General features: G+C 35.2%; 1 protein-coding gene across 10 annotated transcripts; it reads left to right on the top strand.

The window, feature by feature from the left end:
- The first annotated feature begins 1 nt into the window (after position 1).
- CCDC82 (coiled-coil domain containing 82) lies at positions 2-27,217 on the top strand. 10 transcript variants are annotated; one of them, XM_067750781.1, is made up of 9 exons: positions 2-145; positions 416-521; positions 4,907-5,640; positions 6,341-6,539; positions 14,208-14,300; positions 15,637-15,761; positions 18,477-18,647; positions 22,878-23,063; positions 26,725-27,217. In XM_067750781.1, exons 3-9 carry the CDS (start codon positions 4,921-4,923, stop codon positions 26,788-26,790), a joined length of 1,560 nt encoding a protein of 519 aa, XP_067606882.1. In that variant the 5' UTR covers positions 2-145; positions 416-521; positions 4,907-4,920; the 3' UTR covers positions 26,791-27,217. The 10 variants fall into 10 exon arrangements, with proteins under 10 accessions (XP_067606882.1, XP_067606876.1, XP_067606883.1 ...); XM_067750775.1 differs by having other exon boundaries at positions 416-580; XM_067750776.1 differs by adding an exon at positions 2,335-2,433 and having other exon boundaries at positions 58-580.

Raw genomic sequence — 27,217 nt, 5'->3', positions numbered from 1 at the left:
CCCCCTCCCACCGCCGGGCCCGCCCATAGCCCCTCCCAGAGGCGGGACTTCCCCCCGTCTCCGGAAGGAGGAGGAGCGTCGTCAGTCTGGACTGGGTACCTGGGCGGAGGCAAAGGTGGAGGCGGAGGCAGAGGAGATTTGGTAGGTGAGGGCGTGGGTGCGGTGCGGGCAAGCTTCCGGCTGCTGATGGTTTATTAGAAGGGCGGGGATAAAAAATTCCCGCCGGCGCTCTCGGGGTAGGCGGGACGGCTGCCCTCCGCGCGTCGCTCCACTTGCGGGCCGCCGGGGCAGAGCTGCAGTGGGCGGGGTGCCAGTTACTTCCGCGAAGGGGAAGTGGGCAGGGCTGATGCGCGGGGCTCCGCGGGTAATTTCGCGGGTTTCTGGCTTTTCCAAATCCTTGTTTGTTTTCTGGGAGCCGAGCTCCTCTAAGGTCCGGGGGTTTGTGACGTCCCGCGCACTTCATCGCGAAGCTCTGTCAGAGGGTCCCGTTTCTTAGCTACGGTGCCTCCTCCTTCCTGGGGGTGAGTAGCAGACGGGCGGGCGATCTGCGCCAGGTGTCTACGTCCCGCCGAGGAGACAGGTTTGTAATCATGAAAATGACTGTGGTGTTAACTCCCGAGAGGCTCTATTCCTTCCTAGGCCCCTCATCCCTGCTGAATTTAGCGAACCATCTTCAGTGTTACAGATTTTAATGAATACTATAGTTGTCGGAGATAGCAAGCCGGCAGGATCCACTCTGTGCGAAATTTTGGAGTACTAAACCGTAAATCTAAGTAGGGGACATTGGCTTTCCTCCCTTTATGTTTTTCGTATTTTCCTATTTCCCACTTCTGTTTTGTTGTGCTGCCCTGTTTTCCAGCCAGTGGAAGAACTATGATAAATTTATTCACAGCACTGCGATAAGAACAAAAAAAGAATCATATTCTGTAGCCCTTAAATCATGTATTACGCTGGCTTGTTTTGGTGTCGCAAGTAATCTCGTCAGATTGTGAGCTCCTTGGGAGCAGAGACCGTGTTGTTGAATTCTAGAAACGCCACAGCTCCGGAGCATGTGCTGGCGCATAGTATACATTCAATGACTGTTTCTTTGGTTTATTAAGGTTTCCTCTCCAAACTGTCATATAAAAGGAAACATCAAGAGGGGTAATGTTTTACAAATAGGATGCATCCCTTCTGGTGGAATTTCAAGTAATGGCTGGGGTTCCACCACCCTTCAAATTTTTAAGTGTAAACTACCACCTACATTGTTCATAGGGCAAGTCGATGATTCCTAGAATGAATCTTTTCTTGATGAATTAACCTCAAACTTTAGAATAAAGGATATTTCTTCTGATGAGAAATTCAGGTGGCATCAAAGTACCCTTTTTAGTTGTAGAGTTACCATGCTAGAGAAAGAACACAAGCCTTATGGGTTATCGCCTTGACATTCTTTGGCAGACAGGATAGTATGTGCTATTTACATGATTTTAACCATGAAACAAAGATGTGATAGTATTGATCATCTTCATTCACTTATTTAATGCTCTCTGTGTGGAGTCCCTGTTTTTCTCTTTGCCTAAAGGTAAGGTATCATTAAAGAAGCTTGATAAAACTTTCATTTCAAAAAATTGAGTGTATACTCAGCATATATAGAAATTACATCCATTTGCATGGATTATTTTCTGAATGAATTATAATGATCAAGAGATGTCTTACCCATCAGCCTGGCTCTATCTTCTCATTTCTGTCTTCAGGTTCAGTTCACTCACCTTTTCCCTGTCATCCTTCTTCCCTCCCCAGCTCACACAGTAAAAGTATCCACACTTAAAAAGAGGAGCCAACCATAATCAAATTATCTTCCTTTTCAATGACAGATTTTTTGACGTTATTGATATAAACAGCAATTTTGAAATATGAGACGCCCTGGAAATTTGGCAGTTGGCCAAATGAAATTTGATTTGTTTACATAAAATTTGTCTCCTCAAACATTCAATACTGCAGCTTTCCAAAATAATTTTTTTCTCATCAGAGACTGCCTTTCTTTGGAATCTTTACTTTTTGACTCAGTGGGGAATCCCTTAAATTTTGTGGTCAGTGTCATCAGTAAGGTGGTAGAGGGAAGTCTGCAAGTTTTCATCTCTCTTGCACATTCTTTTCTTGCCTGTTAGATAAATAATTTACAGAAGTTTCTGGCCTAATTCATGTGCACTAAAATCCAGTTACATAATTTAAAAAGCATGTTTGTAAACTCTTAGTCAAACTATTTTAATGATTATTTTCAGAAACTAAAATTTAGCCTGAATGAGAGATAAAATAATGACTTCTTGAAGGCATAACTTTTCCTACCTTGTACAAATATAATATTGGCAGCAGTCATTGTTTAGCACTGGATGGGGAATCAGGAGATCTGGTTTCTAATCCCTGCTTTGTCACTAACGAGCTGTGTGATCTTCGGTAAGTCATTTAAACTCTACGTCCTTGGCTTTGATTTTTATACATGAAGATAGACAATATCTTCCTTTTAGGATCAGTGTCAGGATTTTAAAATATATTTGAAAATGTACTGAAAATTACTATACATATAGCGTTTTTTAATAGCTTAACTCTGTGCAGTCATAGATATTTGAATAGTGTGACATTCTTAATCATTTCTATTATTGTCATAGGAATCACCTCTTGAAATAACTGTCTTTTGCACATGGTATAGTTTTGTAAGATAATCATCTAGTGTGTATGAAACTGCTTTTGAGTACTAATAAAATCATCTTAATATTCCTCCTGTCCATACTTTAGTGTATCTGCTGAGGCCATATCTGTCTGTTTTCATAAACTTGTTTTCATTATTTCTCCCAATTCAGACAGATTTATAAAAAAGCCTTACCTTCTTATTGTAGTGTAAAGCACATGCACAGTTAGCTTATGCAAATTCATAACTATATATGCTTAAAAAATACTTCTTTGTATTATATGGCTTCAAAATATAACCTGCCTAGTTTATCTGGTGTTTAATAAAAAGAAAAAAAACAGTAATCTGTTTAAAACCTGAAAGAGAAACTGGGGGGACATATTTTGCAGCAGTATGGTATACAATAATCCATACTTTGAAGAGTAATATAGAGATCTTTAAAAAGAGTAATTTTGACCACACACAGTTTTATTCTTTGCTGATTTTAATATAAACCTTCTGTAAAATGCAACCTAAGTGTAATTTCAAATAGCAGAATATTTGGTCTATGGACTAGGATTTGGTAGATCGCTGTTACAGTGCTGAAGGTATCTTGTAGCAGTTACTGTCATAAGGTCGCCTACATTATAATTTCTTGTGTATAATCTTAGCAACTGTTGTTGTTCTGATTTTATATGAGTTGTTACCATTATAGAAGCAGTCACATTGCCTTATAAACATAACAGAATTTGTGCAATGAAATGGGTGGTATCTCCCCCCCAACTAAAAAGATAATCATCTTGGGAAGGTATAAACTGGGTTCAGTAACACTGCCATTGCTCAAAAAATTTCTGGCGTTCTAGTTTTGGAATTACCATCAGAGTTTGCAGCACATTTAAAAAATATCTTTAATAGTAGTTAATCTTCATCTTTTCAAATTGCCTTTCATTTCTGGAAGCTGGTAACAGTCCCTTATAACTAAGACAAGTGAATAAAGTGGATATTTAAATGTCTCTTTGGGATAAAAAATGAAGTATGATTATTTTCATATTTTTTGAAAATAAAATAGAAAATCTCCAGAATATTCTGTGCCATCATGGAAATATTAGAACAATCAACCTCATAATGTGATTTCTTTGAAGGAGACAGCACTCAGTTGAATACATAAGTTCTTATATGTGTATTATGAGGTCAGTCTCATTGCATCGTGATCATATTTCTATTTTCCTTAGCAACCACAGAAGTATATATATGTTACCGTTTTTCTAGTTAAATTGTCTCTAATTGTTCTTTTACTGTATACTTGTGATAATTTTGATGGTGTTCACCCTTTTCTGAATCAGGAACTTAGATCATTTGTTTTCCTTCCCAGTACCATGCTCTGCTTCGCCATGAAACTTTTTTGTTTTTTCACCTATGTTATTGGATTGTTAGTAAGTTTTCTATTGGATTATATTGTATCTTTAACTTTTAATGGATTAAAGCCATTGCCATTTTACTAAAATATATGGAGGCTGAAATCTTGGTAGATAAGTTATCACTCAATTTTGCACTGTTATCTATTTTATGTCACTTAGTACTTTATAACTTTCTTCATATAAATGTTTAACTTTTATGTTATAATTCATGTAATTTATTCAGAATCCTTCTTTGCTTATGGGAGGAATCATTCTGTAATTCCACCCTACCTTTCTATACTGGTCTCTTTTTTCCAGCATAAAGCCTTTTTTCACACCTTTTTGGTCACACTTGTTATTAAACATGTCATGTTCATTCTCAGTGCCAAAGTTTTGACTTTATCATTTTTTCCTGAAATCCCTTTGTCTTTCATTCTTTCTGTTCAAATTTAATCAGTTCTTCAGCGGTCTATCAGATCATATCTGTTCAATAAAATTTTCAGTGAAACACTTGCTGTTCTGATCTTCCTGCATCTTTACACTTTTATTGCAGTTATTTTTTTATCACTCATTTGGTACTAAATGAATACTACCTTGCATTTTTCTTAATTATGAACCTCTATCAGCACAACATACAACATAATTCAGAATAGATGTTCATATGATGATTTCATAGATGTTCAATAAATTATTTGTTCCATAATTTGTTATGCAAATTATGCAACCATCTTCACTCAGATATTTCATGTGATTTTACCTTTGTGAACCATTTAATAACACCAAATAAATATAGTTTGTACCATAAATGCATTCATTGTTGTAATCTGGTTATCATTATTATATTCCTAATAACTTTATTTTGTAGAAGCTTAAGTGAAAATGGTACATATTAGAAGACATGAAACAAGGAAAAATTCTAAAACTCAAGAGTGTGAACAGAAATCTCGAGTGGATTGGAGGCGGACTAAAAGAAGTAGTCTCTCACAATTATGTGATAGTGATGATGAACTTGAGAGTGATGAGGAGCTTGATAGTGATGAAAGTGTTGACAGTAATGAAAGTGTTGACAGTGACGAAGAGCCTGATAGTAACGAGGGGCTTGATAGTAATAAGAAGCCAGAAAATGAAAGAGAGCTTAAATTAATTAAAGTTGAAAGTGAAGGAAACAATAGTAAGCATCTCATTAACACTGGCAACAGTTCAACATATGAAGAAGAAAAGAACAAAACCAAACATGGAAGTATTGACTTACCAGATCATGAAAAGCATTCAGGTCAAGAGGAAGATGATCTCAACAAACACTCTGGACAAATAACAGAGGAGGATTTAGAAGAAGAACACATCAAGCGAGGGAAGAGAAAAAGGACCTCCTCTGTGATGTACGACAGTGATGAAAGTGACGACAGTGATATCCTTATTAGAAAAGTGGGAGTTAAACATCCACGTAGAGTGGTTGAAGATGAATGTTCTTCAGTGGAGATGGAGCAAAAAGAACCTGAAAAAACTTTAGCTGCAAGAAAGCGAGAACAGCTCCAGAAACTGCAAGACCTCTCAAAACAGAGATCTCGTCAGAGACGCAGTAGTAGTAGAGATTTTGAGGTGTGTTATATTTTATTGGTTTTCTTACTGTTTTTAACTTTTTAAGTATTTTATAAAAATCAAAGGGCTTGAGTCTGTTCTATTTCACAATAATTCTAAAATTTATTTTTTAGTCAAGTTTCCTTGAACATGTTTGATTGCAGTATTGTATCTAATAATATTTTTTATGAGCCTCATTCTTTCACTCTTTTTTAAAATTGAAAGACTTCTTTAAAATTTGGTCTTTCCTGTTTTTAATTTCTACTTATAATCTTAATGTCGATTTTAAACATTTTATTTCACTTACCAGGGTATATTATCTTCTTCCTAATTTCAAAAGTTCAACATTTAACATAAGATTTTTTTAACCTTAAAATATAAAATTAATTTCTACAAATCAGTTTTTTATTTCAGATTTAATCTTAATTTCACATCCATACTGACAATTTTTTTTTTTTTTTTGCGGTACGTGGGCCTCTCACTGTTGTGGCCTCTCCCGTTGCGGAGCACAGGCTCCGGACGCGCAGGCTCAGCGGCCATGGCTCACGGGCCCAGCCACTCCGCGGCATGTGGGATCCTCCCGGACCGGGGCACGAACCCGTGTCCCTTGCATCGGCAGGCAGATTCTCAACCACTGCACCACCAGGGAAGCCCCATACTGACAATTTTTTAAAGGTACACTTTACCAAAAATACTAAAAGGTATGTTTTAATTTAATTAGGACTCTGAAAAGAAATCCTGCCCAAGCAGTGATGAAAATGATGATGAGGAGGAGGGGAAGGAGGAAGATGATTATGAATATGATGAAGATGGAGATGATTATGTTATTGATGACTTTGTAGTGCAAGATGAGGAGGGTGATGAAGAGAATAAAAGCCAACGAGGAGAAAAACTGAAATTAGTAAAGCAGAATTCTCTTTGTAAGTTAAATATCAAGAGAATGTTTTATAACTTGTTCTAATCATGATATTATACTAAGTATCAAATCAGCCTTTTACTATCATGTTCTAAATCATTGATTAGGAACTGTGGTTTCATTTTCAGGTAAATTTGTCTAATAATAGTTTATTTTAGTGGTTTTGAGAACCCTTTACACTCTTAAAAATAATTGAGGACCCCAAAGAGCTTTTGTTTCTGTGGGTTATATCTATCAACATTTACCATTGTAGAAATACAAAAGAGAAATTTTAAATATATCTATTAATTAAATGACTTAAAATAACTCGTGTAATATGATAAGCTCGTTAGATAATATTTTTCTGAAAAATAACTATTTTTCAAAAAAATGAGAAGAATGGCATTATTTTACATTTTAATAAATATATTTAACATCTAGCTTAACAGAAGGCAGCTGGGTTCTTATATCGGCTTTTGCATTCAGTCTGTTGTGATATTTTGTGATATTAGATGAAAGCAATTTTGTTTCACACAGATAGGTAGCTGGAAAAGGGAGGATTGTTTTTAAAGCATTTTTAAAATAATTGTGGATATTCTCATTTGACACCACACCAAAATTGAACAAGTGGTAGTTTCTTAAAGGTTAGTTTGCAGTATGGAATGTGAAAGCATGTGAATGAACTTTTAGTACTTAACATTACATTCCATTGGTTTGTCTTGTAATTTGAATGGATCTTTTACCCATGCATGATTTTATAACATCATGCACTGATCATTTGGAAAATATTGGTTCACTGGGTTATGTAGCGCTTCCATATTTTGACACATTTCATTATACAGTATTTAAGAAATCACATTCATTAATATCACCACCAATCTCATCAGAAAATTCTTTAGGTATTGGGAAGTTGTCAAGCTCATAGTAACAAATACAAGTTTTTCAAAATTCTAATTTCTACTCAAAAATCTGTTTTTTATCTTTGGTAACAAATACTGTGAGTTCTTGAAATGACAGTTTCTCTTTGCTCATTTTTGACAAAATATTTGACAAATGCCTGAATAACATAGTTGGTCAATAGTTCTCTCAAGTAAACATGGTATTTCAAGTAAACCTGACAAATGAGGCTTTTTTAACTCCCAACTCAGTTTTTTCTTAAAGTACGATATTACACTTGATATGCAGCACAAGTGCTTTATCCATACTTACCATTTCATCTCACTGAATACAAAAAAGGTGTATCCTCAAGATTCAAGATTTAATAAAAGTAATAATTTTTACTGCTTCATCAAGGACATTCTTAAGTGAAAGTAGGTTTTTTACTGAATGCATAGGAATGATTATAATGATTACTAGTAGTTTGATCCTATAGCCATGATTCATGTTAAGGGGTCAGCTGCCTTATGCATAGTTACTTTTGCAACATCATTGAAAATGTCAACATGGTGAAACAGCAGATAATTATCTTAGTGTTATTGCTTTGACCTCACTGATCCCCTTTAATGGACTAGGAGACTTCCAGGGGTCTACAGATCACACTTTGAGAACCACAGGTGTTATCTGATCTTTTGAAGTGAAACTCAGTGAAACCTATCAGGAAATTAGAATCTTTTATATTTTCACACAATGAAAATATAAATAATAGGGCCCTGAAAATTTAGGATGTCTTTAAATATGTATTATTGTTCTGATCCCTATAATTGTACATAAATTTAAAGACTTTTTTATGATGTTTTACAACTCTGGTACAACTCTGTTGGATGAAAACATTTTTTTTCTTCAAGAATGCATTTTTTCCAAAAAAAATTAAAGGGCATATTTACTAAAGTTAAGTGTAATATGGTTCAAATTAGATACCATGATTTAGATAAATTAGTAGATTTAGGTATGAATCAAATTTCAAGAAATTTATCAGTTACAGAAATGCCAGTGATAAGCATCTGTGTATTGAAAGTTAATGACTGTTTTCCTTATGTCAGTAGGCACTGGTTCACCTGCCATCTGGACATTTGAATCCCAGGAAAACACAATTAGGAAGTGTCCCATCATTCTGGATATTAATATCTAGAATGTGATAGAACATTTACTGAGAGATACCCACTCATAAACACTCCTGTTAATTAATGAAAATAAAAGTCCACCACATGGGAACTATTTTAACTTTCTTCTCTATCCTACACTTTTATGCTTACTTTTGTTTTTTTAAGGGAGGTTTTAGATTTACTGAAAAGTTGAGTAGAAAGTACAGAGAGTTCCTATATAACCCCTCATTCAGAGTTTCCCTGTTATTAACATCTTGGATTAGTTTGGTATATCTGGTGCAATCGATGAGCCAATATGAATACATTATTAACTGTAGTTCATAGTTTGTGTCGGGGCTCACTCTTTGTGTTGTACATTCCATGGGTTTGAGAAATGTATAATGATGCAACAGGTATCCACCATTACAATATCAGAACAGTTTCACTCTCCTAAAAATGCCTTGTTCACCACCTACTCATCCCTCCCTCCCTCCCACCCCAGAACCCTTATCAACCACTGACCTTTGAAATGTCTCCATAGTTTTCCCTTTGCCAGAATGTTTTATAGTTGGAATCTTACAGCATGTAGCCTTTTCAGGTTGGCATATTTCACCTAATAACGCATTTAAGTTTCCTCCATGTCTTAATGTGCATGATAGCTCATTTCTTTTTATCACTGAATAATATTCCATTGTATGGATTACCACAGTTTGTTAATCCACTCACCTGCTGAGGGACATGTTGGTTGCTTCCAAGTTTTGGCAATTATGAATAAAGCTGCTATAAATATTTGTGTGCAAATATATCTATGGACATAAGTTTCCAACTCATTTGGGTAAATATCAAGGAGTCCTGTGCTTGCTTTTACTATTGAGCATCTCCACCTTAGAAGGAGATGTACCTCATTTTCTATGCAATACATTTTATCTTATGTGTTCTTAATTGAAGCTTCTCCTTCTGGCTCTATCCTTACAAGCTCTCTTTTCTCAACTTGTAACCATATTAATGCCTTTCCTCCCTTGAGTTAGCATGTTCTATTAGCCACCATTCTAAATCTTATCTTTTGGTTCAAGTCTCCCAGTAACTCTGCAAAGCATTGTGCTTAGACTATTATACCCATCGATCCAGTGAAATTGCTCTCACCAAAGTTAGTGATAACTTTTTAGTTGCCAAGATGTGCTTTGGTTCTTATGTTAACCTGATATTGCTGTGTGCTTTGCCACTAACCATTGACAACTCTCACTTTCAAAGTTCTCTTTTTCGCTTCTTGCATTCCCCTTTATAATATTGCTTTCCTCTTTTTTCCATTTGCCATGTAAGTATTGATGTTTCTAAAGGTTCCATCCTCAAACTACCTTCACTTTGCTTGTGCTTCAGGCAGTCTCTGCCCCATAACTTCAGCCCAATCTATGGGGAAATTCCCAAACTTTTATTTCCAGCACAGATTTCTCCATAGTCTTAAGGCCCAATTTTTAAATCTTTTTATTGAACCTTGTCATCAGGGTGTCTTTCAGACATCTCAGACTCAATATGTGCAAAACTAAATGATTGAGAGGGAGCATAAGGGAGTTTTGGGCTGGTGGTAGAACTTGTTTTTTTGATTGTCATGGTGGTTACACAACTTCGTGTTTTGGTTACAGAACTGTGCACCCAAGAGTGAATTTTATGGTATGTGAAAAAGTAAAGCTCAGTAAAGAAATCCAAATGAGCATCCCTACTTCCCAAAAAATTACTTAAATCGTTAATCAGCTTCACTTCTCTTTGTAATCCTAATACACATGAGACTTGGTGACACATTATAAGAACTTATTAGTTGGATGGATGGATGATTAAGATAAACATATTGACTGAAGACTCCTTGGTCTTATAGTTTTAAGAAACAAAAATGTTAGGCGTGACCAGATTTATTAATACGTCAGAGGAAAAAAAAACACATATTTTTATGTGATGATTTATGATTTGATTAATGTTTTTAATACGTAACAATGATTATGCCATTTAAGAATATAATAAATGAAGCTAAATACAGGCAGTTTTTGATATGCCAAGGGATTATGTTCTAAAAGTTGCTATAAATCAATTCTTACATTTGAAAATCAACATACATTTTCTTGTTAAAGCAATAATCTATATGATGAATAGTGAACACCCTTCTGTGGCCTGGGTTAGGTTGTAATTAGGCTAGTATTCCCAGATTCATTCTCCCCCCATCCCCAACTTCTATAAGAACAGTGACAACTACTCATATTCAACATGTGATCAGAATTTGGGAGAAATGTTCAGAACTCCAAATTCAGCACTCACTTGAGACTCACAATCAGTGGCATATGCAATTTTACCTTTTTGAAGAGAACAGTTCTACTGTAGGAAGACATTTTGTTACTTCCTTGCTATCTGCCATTTGGCTCTGAAAGACAGACACATTTGTAACACCTTAAAATAGAATAGTTTGCCTCCTGCTACATGGTTGAAGCACTTAAAAGACAGTCTTTTTTGCTTCTCATCAATCCCTATTATTATTTATTCATATTTATTCTGAGACTGCAACTCCCAGAAAAGATATCAAAGAAAGTAGAAGGATGGACTAGCAATGGTTTGTTGTATTACAGATCTATATAGTTCACATGGTAATAATGTTATACACAGGTAGAGAGATAGGAACACCTTCAGATTTGTAGATACTAAAGATTATATTATTTTTCCAGTACTCTGTCATATGTTCAGAGTGACAGAGAACCAAGTAGTACATTATAAAAGTACATCTCAGTCTACTAGTGCCTTGCTAGAATACTGGAAATTAGATAGAGTGAACATTAACTTAGTCTCCACCTAGCAATTAAACAGAATCATTCTATCAACATGCATGGTATGACTAAGAGCAGTCTCACAACAATTTATGTTAAATATTAAATCCTCTCGAGAACTCCTCCTCTTGTTTTAGGATAAATAAAAAGTACCAGTGAAATCATATGGCACAAGGGAAAAGTAACCCTGCCCTGAAGACTCGGGAAGAAAATGCCCATGAAAAAATGTTTCTTTAAAGGAAACAGAAGAAAATTGTACAAAGCATTTGCTTTGCAATCTATGAAAAAGAAATAGTAATGAGGAGAGAACAATTTGAGGTGAAAGGGAGGTAGTTAAGGATACACTGCCAGAAATGAAAAATATAAAGTCAGAAATAAAATCTATATTGAAAGCAGTAGAGAGCAGAATTAACAGTACAGAAAATCTCATCAATGATATGTAGGTTAAACCCTAGAAGCTTCTAGCATAGAGAGAAAAATAAAACATCATTTCTAAAGGAGGAGATAATACATAAAGGAATAGAAATGAAGACCCTATTTCACAAATTCCTGGCGGGGGGAATACAGAACAAATGGAAATCTAAAGGAAGAAAATTACATAACCTTAGTGAGATATATAAAAGATTTGAATGTGTTCAGAGGCTTACCATGTTTCTGGATATAAAGACACATGGAGATGTGAATTCAAAGGTATCATAGAAGAAAATGTTTTTGAGTTGCCAAACACACCTGTTTATGCAGATTAAAGAGGCTTACATCCTAAGTTGATGAAAAATATTTTCAAACAGGCATATGAAGGAAGTATTTTTGTAATTACAAGAGTAAAGAAAAAGTCCTCTAACCATTCTTTTTAGAACTATAAAAATTGTTTAATATTAGGTGCCATATTAATGTGTTGCATATGTCAAAAGAGAAAAAATAATAATTTCAATAGATTCTAAAAAGGCATTTGATAACATTCAATGCCCATATCTAGTTTTCCAAAAAGTCTTATGAATAGTTATATGAGCATATGTCCTTTACATAACAAAGAATATTTTAAACCAAGATCTAACATCATAATGAAGCACTAGAGGTATTCTCTTTAAAATAAAGAACAAGACAAAAATATTTCCTACTTTGTTCTAGGTGTTTTCAACAATGCAACAGATGTGAAAGTAAAACAAGAAATATAACTATTGAAAAGGAAAAGACATTATTGAACATAATATGATTATACACAAGCTATCAGTTTCTGACTTATTTAACCAAAGATACAGAAGTTAAGAGAAAGGATATGAATATATTGAGAGTAGGAGTAGATGCAGCATCTATTTCCATATTTTTCTTAAGTTCTTTTTTCTCTATATGAGTGGGAGGCACCTGTTGGAGTAGAAAAAGGGGCCCATTTCTTGCTCTGCCCCTGCCCTCTTACACTGGGCTTACATCTCCATTTCAGAAGAAAGTACACCAACAGTCCATGTGCTTCTATTCTCTAATAAGAGAATATTTATAAACATTCTCTTGGTTTTTGAAATAAACTTAGCACTAGCAAGACTACATCCTCCTCAGGGTAGGGGAGAAAGCAGTCAGTGCCAGGAATTCCCAAACAGTATCTCTCTCACCAGCTCTATAATGTTCCAGGAAGCTCATTTTCCTTAGAAAAACATCTCAAAAAATGCCAGATGCACAATAAATATGTAAAACTCAGTAGTTTTCTTATATGCTGTCAATAATTTAGAAGATATAATGAGGGAAAATTCCATTTACACTAGTGAACAAAATTATTACCAGGCCTAATCTTAAGAAGAAAAGCATGACTTTACAGGTACAAGAATAAAATTTACTGTGGAATAAGGAAAGGAAATGTGAGTAAAAGAAGAGATAAGCATGTTTCTGGGAGGTAATAAATCATACAAGAGGTTATATCTTCTGAAATTAATGTTTTGATTCAGCTTTGCAAACACAATCCTAAAGTTCTCTTGAAAGAACAAATACATGAGAATAAATAACGTTTGAAAACAAAAAATAAAGTGGAAGGACTTGCCCCACCAGATATAAAAAGTAATCATAAAATTGCAGTAAGTAAAACAATATTGTACTGATGTGAGAATGACAGCCAGATCAGTAGGAAAGGAAGGGCAGATGGGGCTGAAACAAAACCTTAGCATATATATGAAATACATGATAAAGGATGCACAGAAAATCAACAGAATGACCAAACTATCCAATGATTGGGTGTGGGGAAGGTGATTAGTTACCTTGAAAAAGTCAAGTTATTCCTAAATATGAATATTGTTTATTTTCTCCTGTATCCTTTTGAAATTTTTTATAATCATGGAGAAAAGTTATAAACAATATTTCTGGGGTATTCCACAGAAGCCCATCCAATATAGGGATTAAAGTGATGAGAAAAGCTCTGGGGGAGGTCTGAGCTCTATTCCTGACTCTGCCTCTATCTAGTTGTGTAATAAGTTATTTCATCATTGAGTCATTTGTACTAGTCTTGAAGGATTTGAATTTTATTTTCTCCAATTTCCCATTCATGTCTAAAATCCTATGTTCTGAAGTATGAAAGTATCAAATCTAACTACCATGCAGAACAACATCTATGTAGGGGATTGTAGCATGAAATCTAGAGTCAGAGTGTCTGTTCCAGCCTTGGTTCCAACACTTACTAACTATATGATCTTTGGGAAGTTTTTCATCCTCTCTCTTTTTCATCTTCATTCTCAGTGACTAGACAAGTCACCGAGCCAGCTATAAAATTAGGATAATTAAGCAATTTCTCCTATTTCTTAATTTCTTAGCCTTGGAGAAAGGAACCCATTGTATTTAGGCAATTGTTTTGTCTGTTGGATTCTAATACTTATTTTAAATTAATTTCAGATTCTTTTAGTGACCACTATACTCACTTTGAAAGAGTTGTGAAGGCTCTTCTGATCAATGCTCTAGATAAATCTTTTCTGGGAACATTATATGGTAAGTTAATAATATGAATGGAAGAATCAGGGGTTTTTCCCAATTTTTAAGCAGCCTCATTGTTCTATATGTATATATGTGTGTGTGTGTATAAACAAAACCACAGAGACCCAATCTTAAGGCCCTCCAGTTGTTCCCTCTAGTATCAACTACACCAAAAGTCCATTCACATGAAAAACTTGTTAGTGTTTATTATTTGTGATATGTGAAAGTACAATAGAAATAGTTTCCCTGCCCTTTGAGAGTTCACAGTGAACTTGAGGAAACAGGACATATACTAATTAAACAGCAGGGTAATTCAACACCCATGTGTTGTCCCAGCCTAAGCGCTAAGCTCCTTGAATTTCACCAAAAGTTATATGCTTTTTTATGCTTTTGTGCCTCGTTGTTTCTCGTTAGAGTATAATCCCTTCCTACCTTAGATTTTCTAAGTGAGTATGAAATCATTTCCACTATGAAAGCTATCTGTGACCCATTCAAATAATATTTGTCACTCCCTCATTTGTGCTGTCATTATCCTGAGTATGAGTATGGTGGCACTGATGTATATGCACTTTTCATATATATTGAAAATGTATTTTTGCTTTCCTCCCTTTCAAGAGTGTGAGAAGAACCATACTTTCTATATACACACCCCTTGTATCTAGCACGGAATCTGGCTCTTAATAAAGACAATAAATATGTTGTGCTGAATGTCTACCAAAGTTCCAGAGTAAGATTTCATTCAGACTTTATTGAACAAATATTTGTTGAGTGCCTACTAAGGGCTGGGCATTATTTGAGGGCTAGGAATATGGCAATGACTATGACATGGAAGATTCTTGCCTCATGTTGCGTAAAGTCTAATGGAAGAGACAGCAATGAGTAAACAAATATATAACATGATATGATTTCACCTAAGGGATTAATTCTTGAAAAAATATAAAATAAGATAAGGAAATCAAGAGTGATAAAGGAAAGGAAACTCTGTTAGTTAGATTGGTCAAAGAAGGTCTCCCAAGTGGTATCTTTTGAACAGAAACCTGAATGAAGTGAGGGAGGAAGCAATGCATGGATCTAGCAGAGAGCACAGCAAGTGTAAAGACCCTTAGAAAAGAGTAAGTTTGATGTGTTCAAGGAACAATTAGAGAGCCTGTGTGGCTCCTTCCTTTCCCTAATGCTCTGATGGAAGGATTTTCTTTAACTTCATTAATTTTTTTAAATTTAAAATGTTTCTAACCAACCAAGCAAGTTATCTTCTTAAAACTATGGGAAGAAATCTTTATGCAATTATTTAAATATTTTATACGGGCAAAGTGCTTGGTTTTGTTGTTGTTGTTATTATTCCCCTGAACAGATGGCACCAGGCAAAAATCATATGCACAAGATATGTTGACATCTCTTCATTATTTGGATAACCGCTTTGTTCAGCCTCGTCTAGAGAACTTAGTCTCTAGAAGTCGTTGGAAAGAGCAATATAAGGTATAGTTTTATTTGTTTTTGAATCTCTGGTCGGGGGATGGGGTGGGGTTGGAGTGGGAGACCTCCCCACTCCAGTCCTTCAATAACCAGTCACACTGAATAATCTTCTAAATTATTAACAATTTTCTTTGTTAAATAATCAGCTTGTTGTTTCTCATCTCTTCTAAAGGCTATAATTGTTTTAGTCTTTCACACTTGTTATATCTATCCAATAATTAAGTAGTCCTAAATGGTAAATTTAGAACATCTCTAAGGCTTAGCCCATCTGTTAAAATGAGGAGATTGTCTCACAGGATGTTAATTATTTCAGAAAAAAGTTTCATTGTTAAAGAAGGTTGAGAAACAGTAGGGTTAACTTAACTGGAGGACTTTCAAGGAGCATTAATGTGTGAATTTATACTGTAAATCTTCAAGAGGGCAATGTAGAATATAATACTTTCCAAATTTGTGTTTCACTATGAGGCTTCTTTTCATGAAATACCTATTATTACCTTCTAGGATATTGGTTCCCATAACTTAATTAGGGAAACACTGACTTATGTAGTCTTTGACATCCTTCTCCACCTTAAGATTTTGTAGTTCTACCAATTTGGGGGAAACATCTTTTTAATTTATAAGATATATTTGATTTCATGTTATCACCTAGATTTCTATTTTATGATCTCTAATAGTAGAGGCTGTACTATATGATTTTTAAGTCTTTTCTTCCTCCCTACTTCTAACATTGTAGCTTCTAATAATTAGCAAGAGGAAAATGGCAAGATAGTAGAAGTTCAAGTTCCTTATAGTCCTTCTAGCACTTAAATCGTTAGCTACTTTACCTCATTTATGTGAGGAGATTTGGCTTCATCCAAGTCCTGTTTGGCCTTGAATTACCTGATGATAAATTAGCCACAGATGGATTAGGTTTAAGGACAGTTATGGGATTATAAAAAAAAAAAGAATTAAAAGACTTCAATTTGGAGAATAGCTTGAGTTTAGGGCCACCATATATATCTTTTTGACTTTGGGTGATTTTTTAACTTTTGTAAATTCCAGTTTATTCCTCAGATAGAGAAAATATTTATTTACTTTTAAGGTAAAGCACATAGCATAGCTCTTAGGATGTGGTATATATATATTTGTCTTTAATAAAACAATAGCATATTGATCATTTAATTTTCCCAAGTAACTGATATGCAAAGTAAGGTATCTTATTTGATCTTTAGAGTAACCCCTCAAGGAATGTACTATTATTTGCTCCATTTTAGAGATGAGAAAATTGTGACTCAGAAAAATTGAGTAACATAAGGTTACACAGCTAGTAATTAGCCAGGCAGGCCAATATTTGAACCTAGAAACCTTAGGTGTAGGGTTTCTCAGACTTCAAAGCCCATCCATTCTGCTGTAGTATGCTTTACCATACTATGGTAGGTTATGTTGAGTTTGAATAACCCAATGTTGAAATAATAACTGTAATATACAAGAAAATATTAGCTTAAAAATTTAGAGACAGAGATGATTCAGTACGATCTTGGTCAGGATAAGCTAGGTTATGCTGCAAAAATAAATAATGTGACAAACAAAGTAAACCAGCAACGAAAATCTCAATAACTTAACCCAACAAAGTTTATTTTTCACTTATATGTCCAATGTGAGTCAATAAGGGTGCTCTGTTTATTGTAGTCACTCAGAGAACCAAGCTGATAGACCTTTCATCTCAGCATGTGCTTCTGTGAATACCAGAGAAGCAGGAAGGGAAGATGGTTAGTCATCTGTTCACTCTGAATGTCAGCCTGTAAGTGACATGTGTCATGAAGTACCATGAAATATGAGAAACAGTAAAAAGTAGACAAAAGACAATGTCTTTGTGAATCATACAATGTAAAAAGGAAACTATATTGGATACTTAATTACTGTCAGGCTGATAGAGAATGCAGTTTAGTGACCCTGCTAATGTGCTCATTGTGTGCAGTTCAAATATTGTGGTAAACTGATCCACGCTACTAATTACAGCAGTAGTATCTAGCACAGGTCTAGAGCGTAAGCAAAACTACTCAAGCACAAGTAATTTCACAGCTTAATAAAGCTTATTTATGAATACCAAATATTTTCTGAGTTTGTTTACTTATTGCTAACTCACCTATTAGACTGGCCATAGCAATACTGGCGACCTAGAAATCCTAGTTCAAACTTGTTTATTTTCCTAGTACTTTAGTAAGAAACCATAGGAGAATTAAATTATTTCTGGGATATTTTGTGGAAAATATAATTCATACAATGGAGACTGAATGTGATCTTGTTTTTTCTTAATTTTTTACTAACCTAAATGAATTTAATCATTTTATTATATTATTCTGAATTTTTTCTGCTCATTCTTTCCTATTTTAACTAACTATTATATCTGGAGATGAGAAGAGGGAAAAGAAGTAAATCAAAACCTGTGAAAAGCACTGCTTAATAGTAACAGAAGTTTGAGCATTATGAAACTAATTTTTTTCCTAATCCGGTTTCTTTTCATTTACTAGCCTAAATTATAAATTCACTTTTAAAATTTAAATATATCTTGTGCTCAGTACTAAAGTAAGAAATACCAGTGTGTTTTGCTCTTACATCTTGCCCTATCATTGTGATTTCTAACCTTGATTTTAATTTGGCTGGGCTCTTTTTATGTTTTATTTTATTGTTGCTTTTCTTATCCTTTAAACCTTCATTACATTTTGAAATTATTTTCAGGAGCGAGTAGAAAATTATTCTGATGTAAGTATCCATTTGAAGAATCCTGAGAACTGTTCCTGCCAGGCTTGTGGATTGAATCGCCACTGTAGATATTCGGTGCATTTATCAGGAAAGTTATATAACACCAGGACTATGGAAATAGATGATTTCATGTCACATGATAAACAGGTATTTTTTCCCTTCATTTTAGTTCTCAACATTTAGAAATTTTCACTAAATAAGCCTGCACAAGTAACCCTAAGTTATTTTCAAATGGAGAAAGCACCAGGAGAAGGGAAAAGAATACAAGGAAAGAGTGTGCAGTTTTTGAATGTGAAAAATACGTGTTATATAGCAGATTCACTCCAAATTCAGTCAGATACTGAAACAGTGCATACTGTCTAAGTATACATCACCCAAACTGCGGGGGAGAGGGGAGAGGGTATAGGATGAGGATGAAAAGGGAGGTAACTGGGGCAGGGGAAGCAGAAGTCCTTTTGGAGTCCAAAGGAGAATTTGACCCCAATGGAAATTTTAGGGCAGATAATCTACCAAATTGACAATCCACAGACAGAGAGGCCTATTCACCTCAATATGAGATTTGAAGGAAAATTGTGCTTCAGCCTAGACTACATCAGAAGTGTTTCAGAGCCTAGAGCAATCACTATATATTTAAGGTCCTGTTAATTTTGAATGAATAGGCAAAACAGAAGAAAATGTTTGAAATATTTGAAGAAATGTATTTGATAAACAAGAACAGAGCAATGCAATGTGAAGAAAGAAAAAGTGCAAATGCGTACTACTTCTATTTTTAAATCTTTGTAAAACTGTTGCACTTATAAATGCAAAAATATTAATATTGAGATCTTCCTCTGAAATTCCCTCCATGGATTCCGCATCCACTGATACAGAGGACCGACTGTGTATTAATTGAAAAAAACCCCTGTCTCTGTGGACCTGTGCAGTTCAAACCCTAGTTGTTTAAGGGTTGACTGTACTATGTTTATACCTGCGGTTGGTTAAATCTGCAGAGAGGATTCCGCAGATATGGAGGCCCGACTGTGGGACTTGAGCATCTGCAGATTTTGGTATCAGGGAGGGTTCTGGAACCAATCCCCTGCGGCTACTGAGGAGGGACTGTAGTTTTAGTTACAGCAGTCTTGGGTAGGGTACTGAGATGAGAGGCGTTGGACCACCAGGTTATGGTAAAGTCTGAGAGCATGGATGAGAAGGAAATCGCCTAGAGGAAAAATATGTGAAATCTGAAAGGCAGTTAGGAGGACTGAAAACAGTCAGTTTTTCAGTTTTGCCCAGAGTCTGTCCAGACTCCTCAAGATGCTTAAGAACCAGTGGGAGGAGGCAGTAATTTTGAGGCAAGTGGCAAGGTGTAATGTGTCCATGCAAAGAACAGGCCAAGAGGAAAGAGAATCCCATAACTCAGTCTATTGCACTAAATGTTCCTAGAGACCTAGGAACAAAATCCAAACTTCTTCCCATCCTTCCTCTTTCCTTGAGGATCTTTTTTCTTTCTTCTCCATACTTTAATTTCCTTAAGAAGCTGGCTGCTCCTCTGTATTTGAGGGCCTAGAGAAATACCTCAAAAAGCTACCTACAGTGAGCTGGATATTATAGATGTGTGTAATGCATGTTTCATTATATTTCCTTGCTTTAATTTGTTAAACAGTGTTAATTTACGTTTCTCCATGCTGTATCTAATAAATTACAAATCAGATTATTTCTATTGCCTTGCAATCACCATCTTCTGCTTTAGGAAAATTTGCTGACAGTTTTTACCTTTGTTTCCAATTATATCTTTGGTATGTAGGGTACCTTAGTTCACACTGGTAACTGAGATAGTTGTCTTCAGATTTATCAGTTCATAGAACTATGCTAACCCTGCACAGTGGATTAGTAATCATTTATATGTCACTTTGCTTATCTGCTTTAAGATAATCATCACAGAACTTATCATTTCTCTCTCTCTCTGGCAAGTTTTTTAATACTGTCTATCTCGTTAGACTAACGTCCTTCTTTTTTTTCTTTCTTTTGTTTTTTGGCTGTGCCGCACAGCTTTTGGGATCTTAGTTCCCTGACCAGGGATTGAACTTGGCCCCTCGGCAATGAAAGTGCCGAGTCCTAACACTGGACCACCAGGGAATTCCCTAGAATAGTGTCCTTAATGTTTAGAAATGCAATTAGTTAATAAAAAGTACTCTCTGAATATATTTCTGGACATTTAAGGACGCTATTCTAACAGCATAGATTCATTTTACTTGTTTTTAGTACTTCATATAAATAGCATGCTACAATATAAGCTGTGTTGTACTGTATGCATTAATTCATAAGGTATAGTGGGCTATAACAATACAGTAGAACAGGGGTGGGGTGAAAGGAGAGGTCCACTTGGCAGTGTATGCAACTACTATATCCATTTACTGTTTACATTTACTGTTTTCTATGAAGCCTTACTAACAATGGTTTAGGCTCTTCCATATAAAATGTGATCACATTTGGGAAAAAAATAGTGTGAGAATATTCTAAAGGTAATTTTGGGTTTATTGACCTCCATAAGTGTAAGGTAGACACCAAGAGGGTAGGAATTAGAAATGGAAAGGAGTAAATTATAATGTTTAATATTTTCAGTGGATATTTTTATTTCATAGAGAAAAAAATTAGAGATTTTTAAACACCTCTCCTTCCCTTTTGTCCCAACTTAAAAATTCTATATAGATAAATTCCTCTTGTTTTGTGGAAATATATAGAATACAATGCAATAGAAGTAAAAAAATCACATTATTCTTCCAGAACAACCATAGGAGACTTCTCCCACATCATCTGTTCTAATGGCAGAAATGGAGAGACTAGCCCTAGTGTCCACTGCAACTGTTGTGGTATCTTTTTACTCAATGTGGGAGGTACTGGCAAGTGAACTGTAATTTATACGACTAGTTTGATGATAATGTTGCAATAGGAATGATACTTAGAGTGAGTAAGCAATGAACAATAATACCTGATTGTGTCTGATGATCTGAAAAACAGATTTTCCCAGAACATGAACAGAAATCTGAACATGATTTTCTTCAACTTTTGGGGATTTTAAGAAAGGTTTTAAGGTATCGCAGATACCATCTTCACAAGATGATGCATCAAACCTGACTCTTGCTGATCATCATATTTAACTTTCATTCATCTTTATCAGTATACTCTTGTACTGTGTATTGAACTCATCACCTGTGTGATCCCTACAGTGTGATTTCAGAAAAACGGTACAGTTATTTGCCAGATAGAAGACAAGTTACATAGATCAATATTGTAACTATATCATTTGTACTGAATTCATGAAAGCATAACCTATTATGCACGTAGACACAGAGACAAATACATAAGTTAGGAAGAAGTTTGTCTGTTTCCTCAGGTTACTCTATGAGAATAAGATTGGTCATGTTATAAAGTTTGGAGCCCTTTCTGATGCGTTTTCTACAATGAGTGAAATAATGTAGGTACAATTATATTTAATTTGGTCAGTGCAGGGATACTGTTTTCCTATTTTAGCTATAGGTGTGTATAACAAAGTATACATTCAAAACATTCTGAAAGAGAATGGGTGGTTGACTTCACAAGAATAGTATTCTTAATTGTAGAATCCCAGAAGTCCATATAAACATAGAAATCAAAAATTTTGTAGTTTTCTAACAATAAAATACTAATGTGTTATAATTATATCAGACTCATTAATTCAGGAAACAAATAGGATAAAACACAGTTATTTTTTACTTCGCAGAATATTTTAGAAAAAAAGTAGTTAAAAACTACCAATTTTTAATATTGGTATGAGAGTTTGTTTCAGTTTACATGTTGTTTATAAGCTAGAAAATTATCATAATCCAGGCATTTTAACCTCAGTAACTGTATATACAATAGCTTGCATGCTTTTCTTGTTTTGGGGTGTGGCTGTCCTTTTCCTTATAAGCCATTTTTCTCCTCCTTCCCAAACTTGGCTGACTCTGTGTTTTAAAGACTTAGTTCACGCATCACCTTGTTGAGGATTCTTCTCCTTTCTGGATTGGGTTAATTGTCCCTTCTCTGTACGTTGATTGCATCCCAGGCATAGCATTTGGCACATTGTTTTGTAATCATTTGTTTTTCTCCCAGGGCTGTAAATTCCCCTGATACAGGTGGTACATATTTCATTTCTGCATCTCCAGTGCTTAGCTCAATACTTGAAACATAGCAGTTGCTCAGTTTTTATTAACTGGGTTATTTAAATAAAAGAAGGTAAAGGAATCATTGTATAAATTAAAAAAAAATTAAGCATTTATTGGATTCTACTTTTAAAGAAAATCTGAAAACCAGAAAGGCTGTACATTCATTACAATATCTTCACTTCATATAGCAGATGATGTTTATTTCTTCCTTTAGGTGTTTACTGTTGGCAGAATTTGTGCTAATCGTACCAGAATTTACCATGAACTGAAACATTTTAAATTCAAGCTGTACCAGGAATGTTGCTCCATTGCAAAGACAGAAGAGGTTGAAGATGAACAGGTTAAAGAAACAGTGGAGAGAATTTTCAATCAGTCAAAAGAAAGTGGCTGGATTAAGGAGGTAAGGTATTCAATATTGAAGAACCATTTCATCGAGTAGGTTCTGGAGCCTAATTTTGATCAGCAAAAGGATACAAATTATGAGAGTAGAAGACAGTAAAATTTAAAAGAAAACCTCTCTTTCTCTCCCTGTCTTTGTATTTTCTCTTCTTCCACCCATTCCTTTCATGCTTATCATTGACCTACCCTGAATAGGTGCCCTGATGTTCTAAGCATTCGCTCAACTCATCAGATAAATTTTAATCAGCAATGATACTGTCCTTTAATGAAGGACCTCTGTCCTTTCAGTTTTATGTATGTGGTTTTCTTTACATATATATTAAGTCCCCTTATTTTCTTTGACAAAGTATAGGACTCACCTCTGCTTGTCTGCTTCCTATCTTTAGAACAGTTCTTGTGACCTGAGAGAGAAGAAGCACCTGGTGCCAATCTGAGGAAAGGATCTCGGCTGCCAGTTCTAATACCACCCACATCCTCTTCTTGAGGACATGGGACTGAGCAGTGAGCACTGTAACTGGAGATCAAGGGGAATGCAGAGGTTTCAGGCCACGGCACTGATTTTGATTCCCCCATATCCTGTTGATCACTAAATTTGATATCAGGGATAAAGTGGGGGTTTTGAAGAGTGCACTGGATTCCCGAAGATCTGCTGGCAGCTCATAAGCTCTGGTCTGCTCACAGAGCTTTTAGAATTGTTATGGTGCATGGAAAGAATGCTAAAATGATTGCAATCTTCTAAAACAAGTCTAGTTACATGACTGTATAAGAGAGAACAGATAAGAGATTTTCAGGCAACTCAGTATATTTAATCTTAAAAAAAGAAAAAGGCTGACTTGAGATCCATTGCCTGCGTTATTTATATCATAGGGAAATTTGTAAAAGAAAAAAATAAAAAGAGAGCTTAAAGAATACACTTACGAGCAAAAGGAAAGAAAATGAGAACAACAAAACAGGAACTTCTTAGGACATTACAAGTTCCACAGAGGTCTCCTGGGCTGGTGAATGACATCAAGATTGGTTTCCCTTTTGACAATTATCTGCCCACCACAAACCACCACCCACTGATCCCCTTGCCTGCCCCCCACATCTTGACCCTTAAGTCGTCTTGCTCTCATTTTTCTCTCTTCAGCTTTTTATCTTTTGCTTTGCTTCCACTTCTCTCACTTCCAGTTCTTTCCTCCTTATCCTTCTCTGTGCTTTTTCATTTGCCTTGGGGAAGAGCCATCACTTACCCAGTAAGTCCCAACTTCATTTTCCTTAATGACATTAAATTCTTAAGTGCTTTTATTGATGCATTTAAGTGTTGCCAACCCTCTCCTGGAGTTGAAAGACCTTTTGGAACACTGCATTTTTAAAAAAATTATGTACTAGGTGTAGCAAAACCACTGTGCATTACATATATTATATAATAATTTCATATGTAGGGAAGAACATTAAACTTCTTGCAGAAAAAAGTAAAAGCATTTCCAAATCACATACCTTAGAGAAAGCTTAACAAGGTCCATGACAACAGAAGGGACCTGGAATAAAAAAAACATTCTTAAGAAAAGAAAGCCAAGTATCACATTATGCTTAAAGAATAACACTTAGCATTGGGCATTGAAGGTATTTCAAGATGGTGCATGTTTAGGACAATGTGCACATTTTTTTTCACATAAAATACCAAAGAACTTCATTTTCTTTTTGAGATCCTTCCTACTTTAAAAAAATTGTCTATAGACTTCCTCAAAAGATTTCCTAGAAACCAAAGAAGTTTATTAGCCATTATAAACCCATATGCAGCTTTGTGTGCTGTGATTAAATTTCAGGATTTATCAAGTACCCTGACATTTTTCAACATCACTCTGCCTCCCCCTCAGTGTGTGTGTGTGTGTGTGTGTGTGTCTTTGAGTAATAGCACTACGTGTGTTCTTGTGATGCATGACTTCTTCTTGGCCACAGTTATTCTAACCCTTTAGAATGCCAGGGCTCAGTGCTATTATACTTGAGTGGCCACATCCGTGGCTCTTTCTGCTCTTAGCTCTCAATTATTATGTGAACCCCTTCTTTTACCTTACACAAACTATCTGTTCCTGTCATTCCTCTCCCAGCTTGTGTTTCACACCTTGCTTTTTTCCTTACCTGACTCTTCTTCCTCCGAGCATTTTCCTTCCATTATTTCGGGATATCTCAGCATTTCTTCCCAAAGACCTGCCAACTAGACTAACTTCATTCTTCGTATTCTTCCTCCTAACAGTTGAACTAGGAGATCTGTTTTTAACTAATGATATTAAAAGGGTAGGAGCAATTCAAGTGTAAGAAAAGAACAAATGATAAGAAAATTGTAATACAAAATTATAATAAAATGAAAATACATAATAAACATAATAGTAATATATGTCTCATTCTAAATTAGAGCTGAAGAACAGAGTATCATATGCACTGGCAAATTCTAACAAATGTTTTTTCTTTAAGAAGAGAGTGCCTATGATGATGGGGTTTCCAGGGAAATTGAAGACAGGATTATTGGGATGGGGTGGTGAATACATAACACCAGGAAGTGAATAAAGTATGTCCATAGAAGTATCAAGTTTCAGTTCCTATCACCACAAGCATCAGAGTTATCAGGATCCTCACTCACTTCACTGGGAGTAAAACCAGAGCTCATAAGTAGAGTTAAGAAACCATTAGGTCAGTTCATCTCCTCAGCTGAAGGAAGCACTCTGAAATCTGTCAAGCTTGAAATCTCCAAATCATCCCAATTCCTCTCTTCTCTTGTCTTGCCCTGGTCTTTACTCTCCACCTTCATTGCTGTCACTCAAATTTAGGCCCTCATTACCTAAATTATTACAGTAGACTATTATAGTAAGTAGTTGCCAAACCATTCTAGACTAGACGTTTCACCTTTTCTTTCCCCAAAAAATACACCTCAGATAGTGTCAATTTCCTGCCCTAACACCTTTGGCAGTTTTCCATCGCCTGTCACATTATTGCTAAACTCTGTAACCTAGCATTTCATACTGCCTCTTTGGTTCAGTCTTATCTCTCTCAATTCCCCTACAAAACCTCAGATTGTAGTCAAATCCCGTACTTTCTTGTCTTGTCACTGTTGTATGGACTTTTGTCTCCTAGAGAAAACTCTCCACCAAATCGTTGCCTACCAAATCTTTTTTCCCAGGACAGCTTAAATGCCACTCTTTGCTGGTCACCTCAGCTAACCATAACCTCTCTTCTGAACCCGCGTAACAGTGTCTGTACTTCTTTATGGCACTTGTTATTTGTTGTCATTGGTGAACTCTGTTCTCCTTAGGGGCAGGGAAAGCAATTTTTTTAATACCTAAACAGTCATTAGCAGAGTATTTGATATATGTTATGTGTTCAGCAAATTTTTGTTGAATAAGTTATTAAAGTTGTTATGTTTCTACCATAAATATGATAATAGAAAACTTATAATTTATAAGAAAGTTATGAAATTAATAATAATGTTCATTTTGATCTCTTTCCAATGCTTTATATGAATTAGAAATGCTTATTTGAAATTGAGTCCCTGTTCATAATAAAAAGATTTTTGTTTACAATTACCATGAGATTAACTTGCTCCTATTTGTGTCTGTAGATTGAAAAGGCCTAGTTTATCTTCACTGCTTTGAGTAAAATAACTAGCTTTTTTATTGTATACACAGAAATACGGTCAACTTCAAGAATATCTCAGTTCTGCGGATTACTTTCAAGATGAGAAGTTTGACTGAATTGTAACACATTTCCTTCAGAGAAGATTTTATAAATTCCTGTAAATTTGAAGATCATGAGTCTTGTTTCTCTGTATCATGTGACATTTATATATTTTATGTATAGGTTCATGGCAAAATATCTTGTGTGAAACATATGTTCATCTTAATTTCCATGAAATGGCGCTCTACAGTCTAATAAAACTTTTATCCACTGTACATAGAAAACATAAGCTTAATCATTGTTAAGTGTATTTTAAAGTTATATAACAATGCCTTTATAACATACGACTATCAAGTGAATGAGCTGTTCATGTACTGTCAGTTTAATAGAAAAACACTGTATTTAAAAAATATATTTAGACTAACATCTATACGTATTTATTGCTGAATTCCTGCCCAGATCTGTTTATTACCCTTTTGCCGTATTAAATGATCTTCACTAATA

Source organism: Pseudorca crassidens, chromosome 9 (genome assembly GCF_039906515.1).
Source record: "Pseudorca crassidens isolate mPseCra1 chromosome 9, mPseCra1.hap1, whole genome shotgun sequence".
NCBI lineage: Eukaryota > Metazoa > Chordata > Mammalia > Artiodactyla > Delphinidae > Pseudorca > Pseudorca crassidens.
The sequence above is the reverse complement of the archived record's forward strand: the minus strand, read 5'-3'. Positions and strand labels throughout refer to the sequence as shown.

Excerpts from the sequence above, each read along its gene's own strand:
- CCDC82 (XM_067750781.1), top strand. The coding sequence starts at position 4,921 with ATGGTACATATTAGAAGACATGAAACAAGGAAAAATTCTAAAACTCAA. Across the intron at positions 6,540-14,207 it reads AGTAAAGCAGAATTCTCTTT|ATTCTTTTAGTGACCACTAT; the intron begins GTAAGTTAAATA and ends AATTAATTTCAG. Across the intron at positions 23,064-26,724 it reads AAAGTGGCTGGATTAAGGAG|AAATACGGTCAACTTCAAGA; the intron begins GTAAGGTATTCA and ends TTGTATACACAG.